The 24387-nt window shown below is 38.7% G+C and overlaps 1 protein-coding gene across 1 annotated transcript in view; it reads left to right on the top strand.

The window, feature by feature from the left end:
• mtnr1bb (melatonin receptor 1Bb) overlaps window positions 1-19609 on the top strand; it is a 33831-nt gene extending 14222 nt beyond the window's left edge. Inside the window, exons 2-4 of the mRNA XM_068715923.1 lie at window positions 12848-12966; window positions 13074-13418; window positions 13964-19609. Of these exons, the coding sequence (XP_068572024.1) occupies window positions 12848-12966; window positions 13074-13418; window positions 13964-14374 (875 nt within the window). The 3' untranslated portion in view covers window positions 14375-19609. The remainder of the gene's footprint in view (window positions 1-12847; window positions 12967-13073; window positions 13419-13963) is intronic.
• Window positions 19610-24387: the final 4778 nt, after the last annotated feature.

Genomic DNA, 24387 nt, shown 5'->3' with positions numbered 1-24387 from the left:
AGATGATGAACATGGTAAGCATTGTACCTGATAAACATCTGCATGTCAACATGCCGACATTACGTACAGCTTTACCATGCCACTAGCATGGCTGTAGACTCTTACTTACCTCTAAGACCTCTTTCTCTTCTTTAGACACACAAAAGCACAATGTCTCAACAACTATGCAGTTATTTAGATAAAGCATGAATTGTACATGGTGCATTAACAAATACAAGCTGTAGTGTACTGTATGTTTAGGATGTTCTTTTGTTCACTATACATGGCATGCAACAGTATATGTTGAGGAAAAGCTCTCAACAGTTTGAGGGCAAATGTATTTGCCATACTTTTAGTTTGAGCACCCACAATGACCCACTATTCATTATAGTCCTCTATAAGTTACAATGGGGAAGGTCCGACGTTGTGAGGGCTTCAGAGTGAATCAACAAAGCGCGTGATTTCGCTTCAATTTGGCAATGTTTACCTGACCTTATCCACTTCAAGATCTTTCCCCAAACCATAACCAAGTAGTTGGCAAGTGATCTATTTGTTTTGGTATGAGGACTGTATGTGGATTTTTTGACAGACTAGTTATATGCAGATGGGAACTTTTTCACTCTCCCTCGATTTAAATATGATGCAGTCTGTATCATCAGCTGCTTATTTATTAAAGCCCCAGAGATCCGCTTTAATCTGTGGCTCTTTGATAAAATCGCAGTGCAGTCCTCCATCACTAAGGAACAAGCGGTGCGGACATGTTAGAGAGACCTGGAGATAAACTTTAGCTTCCTGTTTGGCTTCCTGTGTGTTGGATGAATTTAAACTTTGAAACGCCAAGTCCTTGAAACTTCGGATGTTTCTTCGGTGATTGCTCTGATCGATACCACACTTTAACTTCCCTGCAGTCTCTTAACTCTTGGATTTAGATTTAGAGTTTTCTGATTATCCTGAGATTCCGAGATCTCTTTCTCTCCCTCTCTATAAAGGTGTCCAAAAGACACAGTTCTCATTGCAAGGGTCAGGGTTTACATCTCACACTGTTGAATGTCAACATATACTACTATAATAGTTTTAGAGGGTTGCTTTACCCAAATTACCAAAAAAAACAATAACAACCATATTTTCTTAAATTCCCTTTATGTTTCACCTTTTTAGTGGTTTAAAAAAAAATCACAATGTGAATTTAAACAATGTCCTTGTTACTCCAATAACCTGCAGAACATGCACACTGTGACAAGTTTAAATGCATCAGACTGAAGTAAAATGGTGTTCTAATGAAAAGCAAGGTGAGGTGTAAGTGAGAATTTCGTCTCCCTTTATATACATATATATTTCTATATAGTTCTGGTTTATTTTGCCATTTATTGTCACATCTTTGGCTCCAGTGCCGTTACATAACATGCTGCAGCCCTCTTATCAAGCCAGTTTCTCACAATTTGTGTTGTCTTTGACAAATCATGAGAAATCATTTGGCAGTACCCGTTTTTTGAGAGATATTTATTTAAAACATCATCATGCACTTTAGAGAAGATTCAGAAACACTGAGTTATTTTTCCATCTCCACTTACTGTATATTAGGACAATAAAAATGTAAGGCCTGACTCTGCATATATTTATTAAATTCTCTTCCTCTACTTCTAATATTACATACAAAAAAGAAAAGAAAAACAATAAAAACAGGTGAGTTGAATGGCTCGTATGCCCAAAACCAATTCAACATCATGAAGCATGGCCATGACACAGAAAAAACATTTTTCAAGATAGTTCCTGAGGGTTTGGGGAGTTTCTGAGTGTGGAATAAAACCACCAGCTGTAAATCCTTCACTCATCCCTTCATCTGACAAGCTTTTTATCACAACACTGTATTTCAATTTCACCAATGTTCTCCAAGTGCTGACTTTCTCTTGTAGCACAAGGCCCGTGTTAGCCAAACCAAGAAAAGCCCCGAAACACAAGCTTGAACACAAAACGCTGACGAACGCTGTTTCTTCTCATTGTGTGTTAAAAACGTTCAGACCAGGGAGCAATTTATCCTAACTGTAGTAACAAAATATATGTTTTGATTTAATAAAGGTGACACAGTCCAGACCTCAAAAATAGAAGATTTCGCTTTAACACCTTTTTATGTAACTTCAACTCTGCATGCTATGCCCTCATGTATATGATAATGTAGTCACATTATCTGCTCATCATGTGACAGTGAACCATCTGTCTGCTCAATGCATCACCTAGTGTCATGTTCACATCATGTGCATACACCTGTGCATTTTTTCTTTCCCAATCCTGTCTGTGTTCTTCTAAAGCTGTACTCTGTCAGATCTATTTGCTAAGCACTCTGTTCTACTGATAATTATTTAAATACTGAAACCAGAAACTTAACAATGTGTATTTGGTTATAGAGTAAATAGCCCACAGCCAGAGCAATATATAATTCTATCCAGAACATTAAAAATACCTGGTTATGTATCGTACGCATCAATATGATATCTTTTTAATGTAACAATTGAGCTCAAGATTTAAAAAATGAGTTCTTTGGTTATTTGCCATTTCCAATTGTCATGGAGTTGCCGCATGGTAAAAATCAATTTAGTGCAGACATATTTGGAGAGATATCTCAGAGGATTGTGGTCCAAAACAAATAACTTTCTAAGCCAAAAAGAGTCTCTTTTTCCCAGCCAACGCAGTTACATTTTGAGGCATAAATTGCACAAGTCCACGCAATTACCTTAGCTGCACCAACGCACTCAGACGCACACTTCTGGACACACTGGCACAGCATGTTGAGCATAAACTGTTATTGCGATGAATGTAGGATCAGTAAGATAAATATTAACACAAGCATCACATACTGATGCACACACAAACTAGACGATGAATGACTTTGATAAGCTAATTTCAGTATGGCCATTCACACAGCATATAGAGCAGAATCATGACCCGTTGTCCCATCTACTGAATACAACTATTGATTGTAGTTTAATATGCAAATTGCCTGTGTGCAGAGGGCCAAACAGATAATTGAATTGCATATTAAGATATGTATAAAACTTTTTCAAACAATTGTTTTGAAAAATACACAAGATTCACTTGGGCCACTTTACCATAGTGTCACAACAAGTTGAACAAAGTTAGCATTATAACAATCAACAATACTATGATACATAACTTTATGTGGCCGTTTATTTCATTCTGTGCTTCAGTTGAGGAGGATCTCTGCATCTTTTGCCTCTATACCCTCTTTCTTTCTTTGTGCCTGACTGACCATGATTCAAGTTGTTCTTTATCATTATGGTTACGGTCGATTTGCATGTTTGCCTAAAACTTTAAACTACATAGTTGTTTAATTTCTTCTCAGTTGAGCATGAGGGTTGTGTTTGTTTTTGCGGTCAGCATGTTGCTTTTGCCATAAAACCTGTATTTAAACTTCAATAAAGGAAAAAGCAGGAACTTCCCAAAAGCAACTAAGACCTAGGAATTTCTCTTTTCTTTCTGTAAGTTATTTAGAGTTATTAATGTTCCTACTGTGTAATCTGCTAATTACTGATATCATCATGTTGCAATAGGTATCTTGGAGCTGGTTGCTTAACCACTGGCAAGTTAATGTGATTCATAAACGAAGCGTCATATTGGGTGATGCATATTGTTTACACTGTAAACAATCTGTGACAGTGCCCTCTAAAGAGAGGCGACGGAGGCAGAGAGGGAGACCTGAGGGAGGCAGCTAAAGGAAAAGCTGCTTTGCAAAGCTGGTTTCAAAGCAGCAGCCAACCAACGGCTGAATCATAGAATATTTAGTACCTCCTACACACTTTCCTCCAATTAGTTTCCATGACTTTGGTGCTCTTGTTAAAGACTCTACTTTAAGCTAGGGTATGCAATTTATTTTACTCACATTTTTGTTGGATTTGTTGAAAACTACTCTGACGAAAAGAAAAAAAACTGTGGCTTTCGCAGGCCTGTAATATACGCCCGTCGAATCATTTCATTGGGCCCCGCATGAAATGGTTGGATGGCCTACCTGCCTGTCTACCTGCCAACTGGCGTACCAGCATGCAGTCTGCCAGTGCATTCATTGCACATGACCAGAGTTTTCGACAAGAATAAGCAGACAAAATGTCCCAATGCTAACGTGATTGCTTGACAGTGAATACTAACAATAGTCATGTCTGTCGTTTACTTTAATCATGATAATGATAGGGGTTTTCCTACAGTGAATGAGGCATGAGGTACCTGAATACGGTTAGCGATGATATTGATGCGCTCCTCTCCCCAACATTCTCTTGTGGACTCTTCCTCCGGCAGTGCTCAGGCAATGCGCTTTCATGTGTTTTGGGGGCGTGGCTTTGAAGGAATGACTGAGGGGAGGGGCTGAAATTCTTTTCGGTTGTAAACTTTCAACCAGAGGAGTTCAGTAAACCGGACCTGCGGATCATATTTATTTGTTTTAACAATACCTGAAACCACACGCCCCCACCAAAGCAGCCCCTTGTGTTGTTTTAAACAGAGGCCAAGGCAGATATAGGCGGGTGTGCCATTCCCTTAAGCAGGGGCTTCGGTGCTTGGGTGTATAAAGTGTCTGATATAGGTCTGACACAGAGCGTGCTTTATATCCTGTCTCCTACCATTAGTAATAAATTAAACAAAAACGTATGCATATAGGTGGCAGATCAGAAAACACAATATTATAGGATTACACTGACAAGGAACTAACTTGAGGAAGAGTGTTGGATAAACACTTTTTGTAGATAAGAAACACCAAAAAACAAGGCAGTTAGAATAAAACAAGGAAGGTTAATGAAATCCCTGAACATTTAATTATATTTTTAATTAAATGTTTAAAAACGCAGGACACATTTTAGGCTGTTGGGCTTCGCTGTTCAGGTCTCTAAGAGGATCTGCATCATTACAGATGGTGTAGGCAGCCATAATACATTTTCAGCATATTGTAATTTAAGTGGTCTGACAAAAAACTAGACTCCTGCATCTCCTCTTGGCTCTGTTGTAGGCTTTGGAAAATCTAGCCGGTTAAGAGAGATTTGGCCAATCACACGTTATTTAAAAAAGACCTGTTGGCTGCTCTATAAATGTTAAAGCATGTCCCTTCAGATGGTGAAAGTCTGATTCAGTGGCTCAATATCCTGCAGAAATAGTTGCTATTCCAGCATTGGCAACAACTGCCTACACTGCAAAGCAATCCCCCAAAAAGGATGATGGACTTCTCAGTCTGACAATAAACACAATAAAAGTTGTCAATACCGGCGACGTATTTCAGAGATGGTGAGAAAAGGTTCCTAATAGTTGAGTCTTCTGCTAACCGTAGCTGAAGGCTCATTACTGTCCACAAGTTTGCAAAGAAATCATGATAGTAATTCTCATAGAAAAGGGCCTATATCATGTTTTTTATTTTTTTTGCTTTTGGCTCTGTTTCACGTATTTGAGCTAGTTATAGTGAAGCACTAACTTCCAGGTAAATTAAAACCGTCAAATCGAAAGTCCTCGTCACATCTATTACTGGATAAATTGCTTCACATCTTTAATTAAAATGTTACCTCGGGGATGTTTATACCAATTAACTCAACCAGGATGACTTTTCCCCTCAGCACTTCAGACAGAGTCTACTGGTGGGTTATATAAATGCTGATATCAAGCCAAATATGTTGGAATAGGCTATTTGGTGAGCAAGGGATAAAGTGCAAAGGAATTGTTCAGCCATTTATTCACGGTGATTTTGTGGCTTTATTTTAATCAGAGATTTTTTCCACTTTTCAGACTTTTATATTTGGTTATGTGGATGGTAAATATTGAGACCCTTCAAACCCTTCAAAAACACTGATCAAGATGGTAGCGTTGCCAGCATGTTCAGTGATGTTACATTATTTCTTGCTGTTGAAGTTACACTTCTGTATCTGTGGCTGCGCCTTTTTTTCTTGAAAAAGCAAAAACTAGACACTTATATAAATGTAGATTTACTGCAGACTATGTGTCCTTGCTCCAGCAGAAAGCGTATGACAGTGTAAAGTTTAACTCTACCGTATTTGCCTGAGGCAACATACAGTACTTTTCAGTTACACCATGTTTGACCTCTGTTCAAGAACAGAACTTTTAAGATCAATTCCTTCACATAGTAGTAGTTAGACATGCTCCAAATCCATTTCAGACTGGCAATATAGCCTGGTCACCCAGTTTGCAGTATCAGCGTGTGCTTTGCGTCTTTTCATGTGTGAGGAACACGTTCAACCTCAGGAAACAAGGTGTAAAAGAGAAAAAGCAGGATCATTAAGGAGCAAGGATGAAGGGTTATTGGGTCGTATCGTTCAAAACTACCACTCCTTGGTTGAGAAATTTGAGGAGCAGCGAAGTGAATAGACAGAATAAAGAACACACATTGGTGGAAGTGGTAGAAAGGTTTGCCTTTCTTTCCCCTGTGGGGTCAGCTATGTATGACCACACAGTTGGCTGGGCGGTGGAGTGAGGAAGCTGCTGGCATGCTGAGGAAAGGGCTCTGATGTATAGTGGTGATGACAAGGTCGTTTATTGGCTTGCCTACAAAAATATGAGAAAATGTATTACTCTTTTATCTTGTCTTATGTCATCAACATATTCTCCCTTCTCATCTTCCGCTGTTGCTGCTAACAATCCCATCCTCTACCGACCTTTAACCTCCTTTTATTTTTCGCCATCTTCCTAATTTTCTTTTTCCTGTTGACAGCTTTGTTCTTTCATCTCTGCAGATTGAGTCGGACATTGCCTCCCTTTTGTCTTTGTCATGTTCTTTCATTTAACAGATTGAAGAAATGACCAGAGCTGACAGCCTCATTATAAAATAACAAGGCTGTTAATTGTCTAGATCATGTCTTGTGGGGATTGTATTATTTACCCCATTAAATCAGATTGAGTCCCGACTTTTAACACAGCCTTTCCACTTGAAAGCACAGCTTTTATCATGCCCAACCACTTTTCCCTCCACATCCCTCTTTTCTGGATTCAGTTCCCATTCCTGTCACCATTCACTTGCCATCTTTTTTCTTTTCTTTTTGGCCCCACTCCTTCACTGAAAACAAATTTAAATGCTAACAAGGCAAATCTGCCTAGCATGTCCTCCCACAGGACAGACATAAAAATAAAAAATAAAACAGCAAATGAGAAGAAAATCGTTGCAATCTCTTCCTTTAGGGAATTTCTCACAGACATGGGGGGAAATGCGCAAAATCCTTTTTTGGTTTTAATATTGTTTATTACAATAATCATTCATGCATGCCTTTGACAAAGGAGATTAAGTTTTAGTCAGCATTTCCATATGCAATTATGTACATGTGAATAACCTTGTGTAGAGCTGTATCAACTTCAATGATCCGATCCACCTATTAGGCATAAAAAGGAAGAAAAAACAAGCAACAGTGCAAAAATACTGTTTATTATGTTTGTTCATTTCCTCTTTGATTGGTGCAGCCAAATAGGTTGCAACTGCAAATTTAATTCAACGCTTCAGAGTGTGTATATGCTTTCATCTGAAAATTTAAAAAATTCAACATCTCTGAGCAGCTGCTTTTTTGAATTACTAAAACAAGATTGTCACATTTAAGCTTAGACTCGTAACTGTGAATAATTATCAAATGTGATCACCATCATAATCCATGGCATAGTGAACAGGTTCAAAGTCTTCACAGGTGTGCATCTATGTGCGCTTCCCACATGTGAAACACTTGTTCACTGCTTTTCCAAATGCACGCTGCTCTCTATCCGACTGAACGCGGCGAAAATGAAGCGGCCATTAACTGCTCTCACACACACACACACACACACACACACACACACACACACACACACACACACACACATATTTCCTGGGTCTATGCCAGTCTATGTCATTTTAATTACAACCATCTGTTTTTCCAGCTGATACATGTCCATTAGTTGTGTGTATGAGCAGAAAAAAACTATTCACTCTTCTACCTCCTTTTCATTGCCTATTTAAGTTTTACACCAGTAATCTGTTACACCATCCCATCTCATAATATTCACTCACATCATATTAACTGCTTTCCTACTCATTACCTCTCAAACCAAATTAACTACTCTCACACTCATCAATATCCTAACTGCTCGTCCATGTATACCTCTGTTAACCAATGCTTCAACACAAACAATGAAACAAACGCTAACAAACTACCTGAAATTTGATTTAGCACACAAATATGCTTGAACAAGCGGCTCATAACAGCTGTGCAGCTGAGTTTATGTAACACTTGTTCTCATGTAGTGTGACGCCATGGAAGTGCAGTGGAACAGCAGGTCATGTACGTCAGACATTTCACAGTTTAGACCTGTTGGTAACTGCCTTTCAAAAAGAAAACATCGCTGCACATTCACAGTTCTAAATATGCTGCACTCGTGTTGGAGGTGACACAGTTCAACATGTAAATTGAAAATCTAAATTCCCATAATTATCAGAAAAGCTCACATTTCTGATTGTACAGAGTATCCTTTTATTGTTTGTATACACTCCCGTTCAAAAGTTTGCGGTCACTTAGAAATTCCCTTGTTTTTGAAAGAAAAGCACATGTTTTGTCCATTAAAATAACATCAAATTGATCAGACATATTGTGTAGACATTGTTAATGTTGTAAATGACTACTGTAGCTGTAAACAGCTGATTTTTTATGAAATATCTACATATAGGCGCACAGAGGCCCATTCTCAGCAACCATTAGTCCTGTCTTCCAATAGCAAGTTGTGTTTGCTAATGCAAGTTGATCATTTGAACAGGCTAACCGATCATCAGAAAACCCTTAAAACTGTTTTGCTGATTAAAGAAGCAATAAATCTGGCCTTCTTTGGACTAATTGAGTATTTGGAGCATCAGCAGTTGTGGGTTCCATTACAGGCTCAAAATGGCCACAAACAAAGAACCAATTTCCTCCTACAACAGGACAATGACCCAAAGCACAGCTCCAAACTATGTAAGAACTATTTAGCAAAGAAGCAGTCAGCTAGTATTCCGTCTATCATGGAGTGGCCAGCACAGTCACCGGATCTCAGTCCTATTGAGTTGTTGTGGGAGCAGCTTGACCGTACGCCCATCAAGCCAATCCAACTTGTGGGAGGTGCTTCAGGAAGCATGGGTTAGGTCACTTTTATTTGTACCCGTAGGTAGAATTGGTTTGCAATAGAAGGCGAGGCATCCATCTCGACACACATTACAATCAACACAGACAACAAGACAAACATGATAAAAGTACACAAGGCTACAAATCAGTAAATCATTAAATAAAATAAATAAGTACACAAACACTGCTTCTACAGCATCTGTGCACTGTTGCTGTAATTTGTTCACCTGAGTGATGGCTCCTGGAACAAAGCTGTTTTTATACCGCTTTGTTCTACACCGTGGAACTATATGTACCTCCGTCTAGAAGAAAGAAGCTGAAACTCCCTGTGCAAAGGGTGGGAGTCGTCCTTTAAAATGGAGCCGGTTATCCTTTGTAACTGTCTGGTGTAGAGGGACTCTGGGTTAAGCTGTGACTCACCAATCAGCCTGCTAGAGCATTTAACAATTTGGTGCAGAGAGTTTCCGTTGGGGAGAAATCTCTTCAGATTACCTTAACAAATTGACAGCTAGAAAGCCACAGGTCTGCAAGGCTGTAATTGTTGTAAATAGAGGATTCTTTGATGAAAGCAAAGTTTGAAAGTATTAATTCAATTACAAATCATTTTTTCTAACTTTGTCAATGACATTTCTTTCTATTTAAACTCATTTCATGTATGTTTTCAGGGAAAACAACTACATTTCTAAGTAACCCCAAACTTTTGAACGGCAGTGTATATTTTTTGTATTTCTTTGTACATTAACTTTGATTGCATGATGACCAATTCTTTGTTGTAGACTTTTATTGTCTAATTTCATTTTATAATGCTATAACGACCGTGATTAAAAGGATCTCATTCTCCTGGCAGGCTGCTCGTTGCACAGAATGTTTCAAACTAGGCCTCGATTACCAAGTGCTGTTGTTGGAGCATAAATAAAGTCCATATAGAACAGTTAACGGTTCATTTTAGCAGTTAATTTTAACACAGTCTATTATTGATATACTTTCTCAAATTTGTATTGTTCCTACATCACATGAGGGCATGCCTATGGGGGAAAAAGCAGGGAAGCAAGTAAGAAAAAAATAACAAGACGAAGAAAATAAACTAGTAGACTAGTGTTTTGTCGAATATGGAAGGTAACGTTTGAATTTTCACATGCAAGGAGTTTCAAAACTCTCCCCTGTAAAGACTGCTGTAGCCTCAAGGTAAGATTAAAGCACAAGAAGTTGGATTTCTTTTACTCTCTGTCTGTTTATTGTATAATTTTGTGTGCAGTTATACCGCCACCTCCATGCTCTATATGTGTCTTTCTGGATTGGATAATTTATTCATTGAAGCGGGACACGCATGCCCCCTCCCACACACACACACACACACACACACACTCAAAGCAGTTAATAATGAACAGCAATCTATCCAGACCAAAAAGATAATTTCTGCTTTGTGAGCCCTGTAATGAAAAGACTAATATTAAGGTTTATAAAAAGATAAAGAACGTCACCTCCATTTCATTGTACAGTATGCTCTTCTCCCCGATGCACATGTCCAATTCATATTCAATTTATATTCACTGAAAAGAATAAAACGGTATTGGATTATGAAGTTTAATAAGGCTATAATTGAAGATGCCATGGTGCATTTGCCATAATCCCACGCACAAGTGATTGTCTACATTTGACCTGTACATGCCGTATATTGTTGGTCAGGATTGAGGCATCTATGCTATGACATCAAATATATTTTTTCCCTCTTGATATCAAGAGGTCTTTTTTTAAGTCATCCAATGTCAGACAAACACACACATTTTATTATTATCAAGCTGATGCTGGAATCAGTCTGTGTTTGTGTCCTGTGTGTTCATTGTACTACAACTAAAACTTCCAATTTGCTGATATTTCATGCAAATATTTACTCTTAATCCACATTTTAAGGGAAAAGTGCAGTTAGTTATTGCATTGTTTTCGGCATCTGTGTATTTGAAGCAGACATGTGTTGTTTTTTTTGGTGTTCCTGTGCCGAGGTTTTTAGGATGGCAATGCTGCTCTGTCAGGAAGATGGTCGCTCCACTACTTTAGTCCAGACTGGAATATCACAACAATGAGGGGATGTATTACCATGAAATTTGGTCCAATTATTCATGGTCTCCAAATGACAAATCCCTCTGACTTTGATGAATCTCTGAGTTCTCTGCTAGAGCCACCATGAGATTCAGATTCATAATTTTTATGAAATGTCCCAACAACTTTTGGATGGATTGCCATGAAATTTGGGTCGACACATTCATGTCCCCAAAAGAATGAATTATAATTACGTCTGTAACCCCTTAACTTTTCATCTGGAGCCATTATCTGGTCTCAATTTCAATTTATCCAATATTTGTACGTATGTGATTCATTGATTCATGTATTTGTTGACCTTAATCAGTGTTCATTTGATTGGAAATACAATACCTTATATATTAAGGCAAATTCACTCTATATCCTGTTTTTTGTGTCTATTCACAGCATTAAATTCAGGGGGTGAAACCCTAAATTAGTTTCTGAGTTTTGCTATATCCACTTTGTGCATCATAGTGCATAGTGACAGTTCTAGGTTGACAGCCACACACACCAAAGCCACATGTGCGCATTCTGTAGTTAGAAAAAGAAGTGCAGCCTCTGCTTAGTATAGCTATAAATAGAGCTCTAGTGCACTTTGCACTAAGCACTTTTGACATGGTTCGAGCAGGTGGATTATTCAAGTATCCTTAATCCCACTGAGAGAGGTCTGAGAATATGACACACAGCAGGCCTCCCTCCTCTAACAGCCCCACCACCAAGGTCTGGAGTCCCTCTTGTCCCTTTTGTCCCTCGTGCACAAAACAATCTTGAGGTGAGCTGTGGCAAAGTTGCTGTTTTGTATATGAACACGATTGGATGCTACTAGTCAGTGTGTGTATTTACGAGTTAATGAGCTAAATGATCAATGATGAAGCATAAATGAAGCAGCTGATTGCAATTTAGCAAATGCATCTGCAATGGTCCGCCTGAAGCAATGCTTCATTTATGTGACATACCATCTAGATTTTGGAAACCACAGACCACTGTTTGGATTAGGCTAGGGGATCAGCTAGATTAGAAAGGACCTGCATGCTCCAGTGTCACTGAGCTCAAGTGCCGTGTCCACAAACTTGTCCCTCTACTCTGTCAAAACAGAGTGACTCTGCCATTCCTGATAAAACTTTGTCTGGGGTGAGGCAACCAGCTTTGGCTTTAGCTAGAAACTTTTGGTATGTAATCTCAGCCCTCACTGCCAACAATCTTGCCAAGCTGCTGAAATAGGCTACAAAAACGTTAGGTTATTATCAGAGAAAGAATACTTGAATCAAGGAACGTGCAGCAATTTTAGTTGCCAGCTTGAAATACGACTGTACTGTAAAAACAAGGTGAATACTGGAGGAAAATTCTTACATTGTAACATAATGTCATCCTTGTAAATCATAATATATGAATGCAGTTATATATGCAAAACATGTGAGCGCTTTAAATGTAACGGTATTGAAAGTGCTACGCCTTACGCCTCCTATCGGAATGAGCTGACAGGGTTGAATGTACTTATCCTGATTGTCTGAGCACATGCAGGCAAATGTATTGTGCTGACATGAGAACATGAGGGACAAAACCATTAGAGCCACATTAGAGGGTGAATCCAGTGTCTCCTGCATAATAAAGCATGTGACTCATCCCACAATCGGAGAGCAAGTAATTTAGAGACTGTCTCTCTGTGTCTTCCTCTCCAGGTAATGTATTTGTGGTGAGTTTGGCCTTTGCTGACCTTGTGGTAGCCTTCTACCCCTACCCCTTGGTTCTCTATGCTCTCTTCCATGACGGATGGGCACTGGGAAACACGCAATGCATGGTAAGACTGATCAGCTAAAGCATGTGTCAGTTAGCTACCAATACAACACCAGTAATCTACTCCCAACACACTGAAACAAACACTTCACTTTCTCTCTTTCTGTTCAGGTCAGCGGTTTCCTTATGGGGCTGAGTGTCATTGGTTCCATTTTCAACATCACTGGGATTGCAGTGAACAGATACTGTTACATCTGTCATTCATTCTCCTACAGTCGGCTGTATAGCTTTCGCAACACTCTGATGTTTGTTGCCTCAATTTGGGTGCTCACAGTGGTGGCCATTATACCCAATTTCTTCGTTGGCTCCCTGCGCTACGACCCGCGGGTCTACTCCTGCACCTTCGCCCAGAATGTCAGCAGTTCCTACACAGTGACGGTGGTTGTGGTTCACTTCTTGGTTCCAATTGCAGTAGTTACCTTCTGTTATCTACGCATCTGGGTACTTGTGATTCAGGTCAGTCTCCTGCTTCTCCACATTTACATCTTTACAGGAACACAGAAGGTATTAACCTGTAAACATGGAATCAGCTGTAAACAACACAGGCACACCTTTGGCCAAACAATGATAAAAAATCTTCCAGGGTTCATCCAAATTGGACCTGTAATGTAGAAAACAAAAGTTTAATCATTGACCCTTTCCTGAATGAGTTAGTGTCATTTTCTAAATGCCAGGATATACTGACAAAATACATCATCCCATCATTGAAATAATGTTTGCCATGTGACATTTGAGATGAGCATTTGATCTTTAATTACCAGTAAGGTAGTAGGTGTTAAACAAAAAAGAAAAACAAAGATTTCAAGAAGTCAGTGCCTGTGATTTCAGCTGGGATATTGTGTTTGACAGACATAAAGATGGATGAGGTACCTGTACGTGTGCATATCTGTGTGGGTTTCTGTCTGGTTGTTGCAATGTGTGTAATATAGAGAGGCAGAGAGGAACAGCAGCCGTGGCATCATTACCTTTAGGTAATTCTTATCTTATGTGTTTTCATCCAGGTGCGACGTAAAGTGAAGACAGAGGAGAGCCCACGCCTCAGACCAAGTGACTTGCGGAATTTCATCACAATGTTTGTGGTCTTTGTGCTGTTCGCCATCTGCTGGGCTCCACTTAACCTTATCGGCTTGGCGGTGGCCATAGATCCTTCTCGTGTGGCTCCCCGTATCCCAGAGTGGCTTTTTGTGGTCAGCTACTTCATGGCCTATTTCAATAGCTGTCTGAATGCCATCATCTATGGCTTACTCAACAGGAATTTCAGGAACGAGTACAAACGCATTATCACTTCTGTCTGGGTGACTCGGCTTTTTGTGACAGAGACTTCGCGACCTGCCAGCAGGAGCATGAGGAGCAAGCAATCGCCGCCTCCGCCGCTCAACAACAACGAGTCGGTCAGAGATCGTACAAACTAAGAATGACATCTGTAATCCTTAAGCCTGTTGGTAATTCCTGTTTTTGTGACATCCAGTCAGTTGTGCAGCTAAAGAGTATCAAGTAATGGATGAAACTAAAATACATGGCTTGGTTTTCTGATAGCCGACATCGATCTGGTCTGATCGTGTAGTTTTTTTCTAAGTTGTGAAAAATAATATAATAGTATAAGTTCTTGAAAGTTTATCATTTGGAGGATTAACTCAACAACTTTGCTAAAGTGCTAAATAAGGCAGAGTGTCCTCTGTGATGTTGATATGTTGTTACGTTCTGGGAGAACGAAGCCATGCATTGCAGTTTCATTTTGCTCATACTCTAAAAACAATCTGAATGGTACATTAATATATCATAAAAAATGTAATATCCTTTAAGGTCTGCTGCTGTAGACTCTGCATTTTTCACAAAACGGGGTAGCAACTGGTAAACACAGGCTACACCTCTTCTTAGTAACTTCAAAAGCCTCAAAAAGTACAACTCGCCTCAACTGAATGCTAGATTTGTAGAGAGGAGATAATGTCAGTCTGTCTAATGTCTAAGACCAGTCTGATGGAGTTTGGTGTGGTGACAGTAATGTGATGGTAGCATATACTTCATGCTGCCCGGTCTGACCCTCTTGCACTGCAAAACACTACAAACATAAACTTAGTAATGAACATAAAACATTGATTCAGGAAATCAGCACAAAGTAAGTCACTAGCACCACAACATGTAAGATGAACCAACCAACAAACAAAACCAAAACAAGTGGTGCATGTGATGTAGCAGGCCGAGGAGCCATACTGTATCTATTATTGCTGCTGTAACTCCATTGTTCTGCATATCACCTCCTAATACTCTTCAACTGCTGCAGTTTGACCATTGTGTAACGTTATCGCAATTCTAGTTTATAGGTCACTGTGGCTGCAAGTAACATCTACCGTGATACGAAGTTATTCTTAAAAAACATTTCTTTCCTCCCTACATTTTCCATTTATTTCAATTGAATAATGTTGACTCTACTTTTCTAATATTCTGCAATAGGAGTGCAACATGAGTTTTATACATGGTACAAAATATACTGTTCCACTCTTTAAAGATGTTTCATCACGTAAATATAGCTTATACAGCGTATAATCATGAGATGGAAATTTGCAGAAATATTCAAACAACAACAGTCTGTAACCAAAAGTAATAAAACTATAGAGACAGGCTTACCCAGATAAGAAGACAAAAATAAATATGAATTCACTGTAAACCTACAATGGAGGACACAATTTGATTTAGAGAACACCAGTGGTGGAACGTTTGTACTGTAATTACAATTTTGAGACACTTGTACTGAAGTGCTTCAAGTATATTTAAATGCTGATACTTTCGTTCTTTTACTAAAGTACTTCTTCCACCAGTGGAGAACACCCAGAGTGCAGGTCAGCATGACAGCGAGAGCACAACTTCATACACTGATGCCAACATATTAACAAAATCGCTCAATATAAAATGTAAAAGATAGCCGAGTGCAACAGCATGTATGATTCTTTATGCACGCTAACACTTTGCTATGCAATTTGAAACAGTGGTTGTCATGACCCAATATCAGCTGTACAGACATATCATATCCAGCTAACTGAGATAGTTTCTCACTTTAGTACATCCATATATCCTACCGATTCACTTTAAAATCATGCTGCTCCCAAGGCCACACAGCAGGCCAACAAAAGGACTACGAGTTCAGGATGTTCTCCTGCCTTCTATGATAGAAAGCCTCCAGCCTCTGGAAAAGGGAAGGGGATAAATACTTTTACTGAATGTGCAGCAAGCAATATAGAAGGGGCAAATGCTCCTCTGCCTCCTACATCATATGCAGTCTTATGCAGTGGGGATTCTTATTCTTCATTCTGAAATACTTATGCAAAATTTTTGCTTTTCATCTCACAGGTAATGTAATCTTTGGCATTTATTTATTTTTTATATGAATATAAAAAACGTTTTGATGCTTACACTGTGGAATAACAAACACAAACAAATAGGGGTTTGTATTTAGGAGTTGTTCTGTCACTTGGTTGTATTTGATCTGACAGAAAAGTGAAATTCATTGCCTCTTAATTGAATAGAGTGTCGAAAGATGTAGATTGTTGAGAAGGTACAGCTCATATCTGTATTCCCATCTCAGGGTGCCTACCGAACATTTTCTTATGCCACACTGTTGATTAGCTGCCATATAAGGGAGCCTGAGGACATTTCATAGGGATATTTTGTAAATTACTGTGAGTGTGGTTTTTAACTGTGGTATATTGTTAATGGAGATGTATTCGAAATGTGTGTGTGATTTAAAAAACAACAACTATATATATATATATATATATACAATATACGTATATATATATATATCTCTGAAGCTCAATAACCCCACAACGAATAATGCTTCACCTCTCTTTCCATTATCTCCAAAACATTTGCAAAGTGCATCTAAAACAACATCTTGCTTAAATGGCATGTATATTGCATCACTACAAATACATTTGTTTTTTCAATGTGGACTGATGGAATCAACTTCTAATTGCATAAATCAAATATCCAAGAATGGCATAACACATCATACTGTTTTATGTTTTTGTCTTTTGCACATTTAAATTCATCGCACATGTGTGTGTTCTTATACAGGGTAAAATGTGCAAAGCCATAGATCAGGAATGCTAACAGATGCAAAGCTCAAAGTCGTACTATAAATATTCATGGGCCAGGACATATATCAAGAGCTTTGGATGCAGAAAAGGAATTTTTGGAAGAAAACAGGGGTATGCAAAGTTTTGTTGAAGAGATGGAATTTGGATAAATGAAGAGTGTGTGACTATGCTGTCTTGACAAGAGAGGTGAGAAGGTCATTCCACCACTGGGGTTAGCAGTTCAGATCGGTGCAAGGAAGGTAGAGCTGGGCAGCAACAAAAAACGAAAACCAGGGATATTGTTATGGTAGAGAGAAAACTAAAACTCAAACACCTGGAGAGTGTTTTAGATGCACTTGGAGGTAAGCAGATACTTTTAAAAAATTTAAACCAAAGAAAAGGGCATATCTGAAGGATGCTAAGTGTACATACACTTTGTCGAGTTATTGCTGGTAGAAATCTTTGAAACACAGAGGGTCCTTTATTCATTTAAAAGCACTGCCTTACAGTTAATACAACAGTGTCAAATTTGAGACATTATGGCAAGTGTCATATTTTCTATTAAAAACAAACTTATTCAGCAAACCTAGCTTGCATCTGCACGGCTTCTTTTTATGTATTCACGACAGTCGTCTATAGAAAGTTTTCTCTTCAGCATCCCGAAGAAGTTCACATGAAGGCTTCAGGCAGCAGACACAATTGCCGAAACAGAAAACTAATATTTTTTTTCCCTTTGTGTTTTCTTTCTATATACCCTACAGCAATATTACGTAACTATGTTCATCTATGTTCCCTATGCTCACTATCGGCACCCTTACTTTGGGCCTTTTTCTTCATGAGACCAAATATGACACCTTGCTGGTCAGCTTGAAGGATGTTTGTGCAGCACAACCTCACAGCTTTAGTTTTTCAAACTAGCAACTCTGCTGCAATTACTCACTGGGCTTTAGAATAATAATGAAATTATTTAGTCTTCCAAATCTTATGATGAATCTTGTTTTCTAAATTAGCAAGCTAGCAAAAAAAAAAACTATATTTATTGTGTTTTATTAACTGGAATGAAAAAAGTAAGAAAAAAAAAACCTTCCAGCTGGCTGTTTGCAAAAGGTGAGATGATGTTTGAAAAAACAACACAGAGAATATTAATGGCGTAAACACAATTCTGGCTTCAAAAGAAACAAGAATTTAAAGAGTGAATGTCATCACACTGTTTTTCAATTGAAGATGACAGCTAAGACTTCCATGGGCTTCTAATCCTTTTGAGTGCTGTACTCAATGAGGCAACACACTCTCAAATGTCTGCATTATGCTGCTGGAGTCCCTCTTGCACCCTCCCCAACATCCGTGCACAATATTCATGCAGGTTGACATTTTCCTGAAAGAGGCATTCCTCTCAGAAGTTTTATTTCTAACTTTTGCTCTTCTACCTGATCTTTTGGAGAGAAAGTAGCATCAGTGAAGCAGACACTTTGTGTTTATAACAGCTACTGAATACAAGCCTTTTCAAAAGCAGTCGCTTCATACGACTTATTTTTACGGATGCAGTTACAGCTCAGAGATCATGAGATATTCCCAAATAATAGAAAACTGGCAAAATTGTAAGCAGGTGATAATTTAGATATACTCCTCTGGGACATACGCCCACTCTGAGCTAAATGCCTGCATGGCACATTTTAGACTAGATAAACCTCGCTGTTCTCTACCTTTATTTTCATTTGGACATACTCACCATAGAGTAGCCAGTTTTTTTGTGTCATTAATGGGTTTGTAACAGCATGACAACATCAGCTCACAGCTAAAGGCAGAAAAGGATACAGCACTGATCAAATTATGTGCAAGGTCCCTTCACTCAGATGAAAATAAAATGACAAGCCTTGAGAACATAATTGAATGCACTTACAGTATACGGTCACAGGAGATGCCATGACAAAGCACGAGACGTATCTGTGTATACACCTCCTATAGAGTTTACAGACAGGAAACCAATTTAAACAATTAAAACTGTGACTACAAAATAATGAATGAAACAGCTATTAAATTGTTTGCAAAGCACAAATCCTTTTATTTTTACCAGATAAATATTTACACTCAGTGGCAACTTCATTGGTTGCAGCTTGTTAGACATAGGTAGGGTCTCTGTTCCTGTTCAAGCTGTAATGTTTGTTTTTTTGTTGTTTTTTGTTTGTTTTTTTAGGTGTTAAGAGGCACAAGACAATTTAAAATGCCTTATTAGAACATGAGCGAGGTTGGAAATTGGTGACTGAAGTTTCAGGCATTGATCCAGTCGACTACTCGTGACCTCTGTTCCAGAGGCTGCGTGAATGTGCATGCTTGTCTGATGTTATTTATGAGGTCTTGCTCATTGACAAGAATTCACTAACATGTGCAGGCCTTGACGCCCGGAGGATGGTCTGAGTAACCAAAGGGAAATTTGTGGAATGTAATGTAATTTTAAATTTCAACACTCAAAAGGCTTGGTTGTGACACTGAGTCTCATAAAAAAAAGGAACTGTGTGTAAAAAGATATGCATTATGTCATGTGTACAGTTCTACTGAAATCAGATGTTACGGAAAATAAACTTGATATATCATACTTTGTGATATTTGCTCATTAATGCATTTGTCAAATCAGCATGCTCAAAAAGGTTTGCTGCTCTCTTTTCCAACATTGTGTTAATATTGCTGCCTCGGGGTGATTAGTTGCCCCGTTGCTCAGAGGTCCTGGCGGCCGATCGACCCGGTCACCTCTGTTTTCTGTCCTGGCCCCACAGTGGTGGAATGAATTTCCCACTGACGTCAGGACAGCGGAGTCGCTGCCCATCTTTCGGCGCAGGCTGAAAACCCACCTCTTCAGGAAGTGCTACCCTGAGCCTTCCACTTAGCACTTATTGTTTTCATACTAGCTTGTTGCACTTATTGTATTCGTATTACTTATAGCACTAACTGTTTTTCTTGTTTCTGCACTGTACTTTGGCTCTGAGTTATGCTCTGCTTCATGCTCTTAGATGCTTGTTTGGAAAAGGAGATGTACTTATGACTTCTGGTGACTAGTAATTCTCTTGAATACCAATGTTGAATACACTTATTGTAAGTCGCTTTGGATAAAAGCGTCTGCTAAATGACTGTAATGTAATGTAATGTAATGTACGGAATGGGGTCAGCAACATGCAGGGGTAAAGGGTATACAGTATAAGTTGGGTCACATTGGGTATGCTTGCTGAACTTGTGGAAGGATACTGTACATTCTTTTTATTTTTGTTTATCCATAAAACTTAAATTAAATTGACTTTTTAACAAAGCCTCAGCACTTAAAACATATGCTGCCACAGATGAGGAGTTCAGCTCATATCAAAGTAATTAATAAGGCTTTCAAGTATAATAATTCTCTTTAAGTATATAGCATTGTCATACTCCTTTCTTTGCTTAACCAAAAAATAACTGTAATTAGACCCCAACTAAAATATGTGCCTACTCCAGCTGCAGTATCTGTTGGCAAGTGGCCACCACATGGGAGGAAATATCACAGGTTCAAAGGATACTAATACTAATATGAATGTAAACTGTCTAATACAGCCATGGGATTTTCATATCAAGGCTTAACTGACTGGTTGTGATTGCCTTTAATAATTCTGATTAACATGAATGTGTAAAGGGCACTTTAATCACACCTAATGCATGGATTAACAAAGATAATCCATGCATTAGATTAACTTTGTTAATCCATTTATTAATTTCAACCAGAGACATTATACAATTTAATTTCTCTTTTAAGCAGAGATTAGAGAGCACTCTTTTATCAAATTATATGGATTGACTTAATGTATCATAGTGACAGATATTAAGAGGTAAATATTGTACAGGTTTATTTCTAGCTTTATTTATAAAGTTTGAATTACTTTCAATTAAAGAAGCAACTTCATCTGTGTCAGAGATGCTAGTTATCCGCAAAGCCATTCTAAGAGAAAAATCCCCAATTCTATAATTCAGAAAACATGTGCTCTAAACCCGTGTACCCGGTGACACATGGGCACCTTCACATTTAAGATGGAAAAAAAGAACATGCCGGATGCTTCCCTGGTGAGCAGAGCTCAGCAGGCTTTCGGGGAGCAATAGGATGAAAGGACTCATGCTATTTTGTATTTTTTAATACATTAGAAAAAGCTATATTGTTTGTGTTGGTTTTGGCTCACAGGACATCTGATTTGGTGCACATTTAAACACAGGATCCGAGAAGCTGTTCCTACAATTTATTAACAGTTGAATGGTGATTGGAGGATGAAAAGGATTATTAAGGAAAAATATTACATATTTGAATAGTATCAAACAAATAATTACAATACAATCAGTTCTCTCTTTGTTCTGCCTGGTTTGGAGGGAAAAGAGGGGAGTCTTGTGGTTTAACAACATTTATGTGTGAACTGATACCGTTTGTCTAAAAAAATTATAATATGTTATTCTTTTGTATTTTGTATGATTAATAAAAAAAAATGCTTGCAATTACTTTTATGTTAGACATCTACCTGCAGCAATTGTCACTGTAGGATGAAATCAATTAAATCAGTATTGTCAATCTCTGTTTAATTAATCCTTAATATCCAATTCCCCCCCTTTATTACTTTGTGGTGGTAAAAATCATCTTATTCCTGAAGTCTGACAATATCATATTTATTTTCAATCAGCCTGTTCCAGCCCTTTATTGAGGTTACATGATGTTTACTCAGAAAATTATTCAAACACCAACTCTGTTTTTTTGTCAGTGCACCATTTCATCAATTGGAAATATATACTCCCCTTAAATTTTTGTTTGATATCTTTGAATTGTTGGGGCCTCTACTAGAATTCAATATCAAGCTTTGAGGGTTGCAACAATGTCTAGTTTGAAATGACTGACGCACCAGTGAGCTGCGGCTGGCTAAGGGTGCAGCCATCTCATATTCATTATGTTCTGTTACTACCTGATCCAGCCACTCCTTTCTGCCCTGCAGTAACCATTTCCTCGCCATTCCCATCACCTGACCTTCCCCGCCCAGCACGCACTTACTCTCCTGCTCTCCACTTCTCTAATCAGTACATACAGTATATCGGCCCATCTCCACTCATTTCCTGTTAGTTTGCATCTACCAAAGCTTTCCTTCCTTCTGCTGATCCACAGTTTGATTATTCTCTGCCTGCCTCCGATCCTGGGCTGTTTCCTGACTGAAGTACATTTTTATCTGCCTGTGAGTTGTGCTTTTGAGTTAAGCTTGCTGTTTTTCTGAGCTACAAAGGATTTAATAGTTCTGAGCTTTAACAATGAGTTCAAATATAGTTTAAGAGGCAATTTCTTTACACCAGCAAAAGATGACTATAATTACTGGAAATCCTTTTTTAGATAGATAATTGATTTGGTCTGTAAGAAAACTTGCTTGTCGTCTGTTGACTTTTTAAGTCTCAACAGCCGAAGTTGACCACAAGCATTGCCAGCAGAAAAAAACACATCCAAAACTGTTGTCTTATCCAGAGTACAGCTTTTGTCCCGCTGCCAACAAGCTCCTCTTTTGCTGCTCAAAAATGGCAATCACACCGGCATCCCTGCTCCACTTCAAAAACTTTCAATTGCTGTACTCTGCAACTGGTAGAAGTACTAGCTGCTACAGGAGTCAGCTGTCTGCTCTTTTCTGAGGACCAAAGGAGCCTAAAGACAGTCGATAGCTGCTAAGACCTCCAAGGTTGCCCTGTGGTTGTCATAATAACATACGCTGCAGACACCAGCCCTTCTCTGTGACAAAACCTAAACAAGCAGAAAATGTAAAGCAGCCAACCTGTCATGTTCCTTGGCATTTGGCTGAGTTCTCAGCGGAGAAACTTAGGTATTCCAATTAACATTTTCTTTTCAGTCTGCAGCATACAGTAACACTAAAAGTCAGTGGTCTCTGCTACCATCCTTGAAACGATGCTACCGCTGGACATAGGTCACTGAAATATCCTTTTCTATTTAAATTGAGCCATTTACAGAGAAGGCAGTACACATTTAGTTATGGAGACTACTCTCTGTATCATTGATCCCATACTAATGTCCATTTCTAAAATACAATCCCCATCCCGATCAGAATACAGTAACTTGCAACTTTCATTAAAAACTTTCTTCACATGCCTATGTTTTATAGTTTGTATGGTGGCAAAGTGGTTGGTGCTGGTGGTATCTGCATCTGTATGGGTTTCCATCAGGTGCACCATTTCCCTAACACTGTCCACTGACTTGCAGGTCAGGGGAAGTGGGAGCTCTGAAATAGGTGTAATTGTGAGTGTGAATGTGTTTTTTCGTGATGGGCTTGAAACCATGCATCTATTGAGACTACACCCTCGCCCGATCGAGATGGGCTCTCGCCTCGGTGGCCCTGAAAAGGATGGATGACTCAATGTTGTGTGTGAAAACTAACACTGTTTTTAATTATTGTCCAAATCACAACCATAAATAGACTCCTGTACCTCTCATACAAAAAAATTGTAAGATCCTGGTTTAAATTTTCACAATGCATCACACAATCAGTGTTAAAACCATTCAACTAGGTGACTCACTCCAACTAATGTTTCCAAAATGATTTTCCTCTCTGCCCACATACAGTCTTGTTCCTTAGATTTCCAGTATCAGTGGTTTGACTTTACACTTTTGACCCACTGTGAGATGAAAATGTGTCTCTTTGAGAATCACTTCATAAACCTCCCCTCCACCTATCAAGCCCTATATTCTCCTTTTCTACTTCTAATATGCACTTTTCCTGAAGTAAAGAAAGTCATTTCTGCCACTCTCCCCTGTTTTATGTTCCATATATATGATCATTTACTGTACATGGGTCATTCTGAGGTCCCAGGAATATTGCGTTACATCGATGATCATCTAGCAGTATGGCAGTTTTGCAAGCACATTTTTGTATTTGCATGTGAATTCCTTTAAAAAGTCAAGATTTACTTGAAAAAGTGAATTTGGGTAACTATAGCATTTGGAGTAGTTGCTCTCACTCAATTTGAATAGAAATAGGCAGTGAGCACATTTTTGGTTGAGCAGGCTGTAATTTAGACCCTGCCCTTTTGTCCTCAGTGGCCTTCTCAGATGGAATATTGAGATGACGTTTTTAAAGTAGTAAGTCTGAAGGGCATTTCGGATTTCTACAAGCCTCCTTGGATCTGATGCAGATCACTGAGCTCTTTACAGCAGCTCACATTGAAAAACACAATTTGGTCTGAGAATTTTTTTTAATTCATCATGTCAAAATGTCAATAAAGAGCCATGTTACCTAATTGTAGTCGACCTTTATTCCTGAGATGCTTGTGAAATTGCCTTTACCCAGTCTGAAAAAATGGGGTTGTGTCTC

Source organism: Cebidichthys violaceus, unplaced genomic scaffold (assembly GCF_023349555.1).
Source record: "Cebidichthys violaceus isolate CVI_PGR_0920_01 unplaced genomic scaffold, fCebVio1.0.p SCAF_20, whole genome shotgun sequence".
In the NCBI taxonomy this organism is placed as follows: domain Eukaryota; kingdom Metazoa; phylum Chordata; class Actinopteri; order Perciformes; family Stichaeidae; genus Cebidichthys; species Cebidichthys violaceus.
This window is presented reverse-complemented; position numbering and strand designations above follow the sequence as displayed.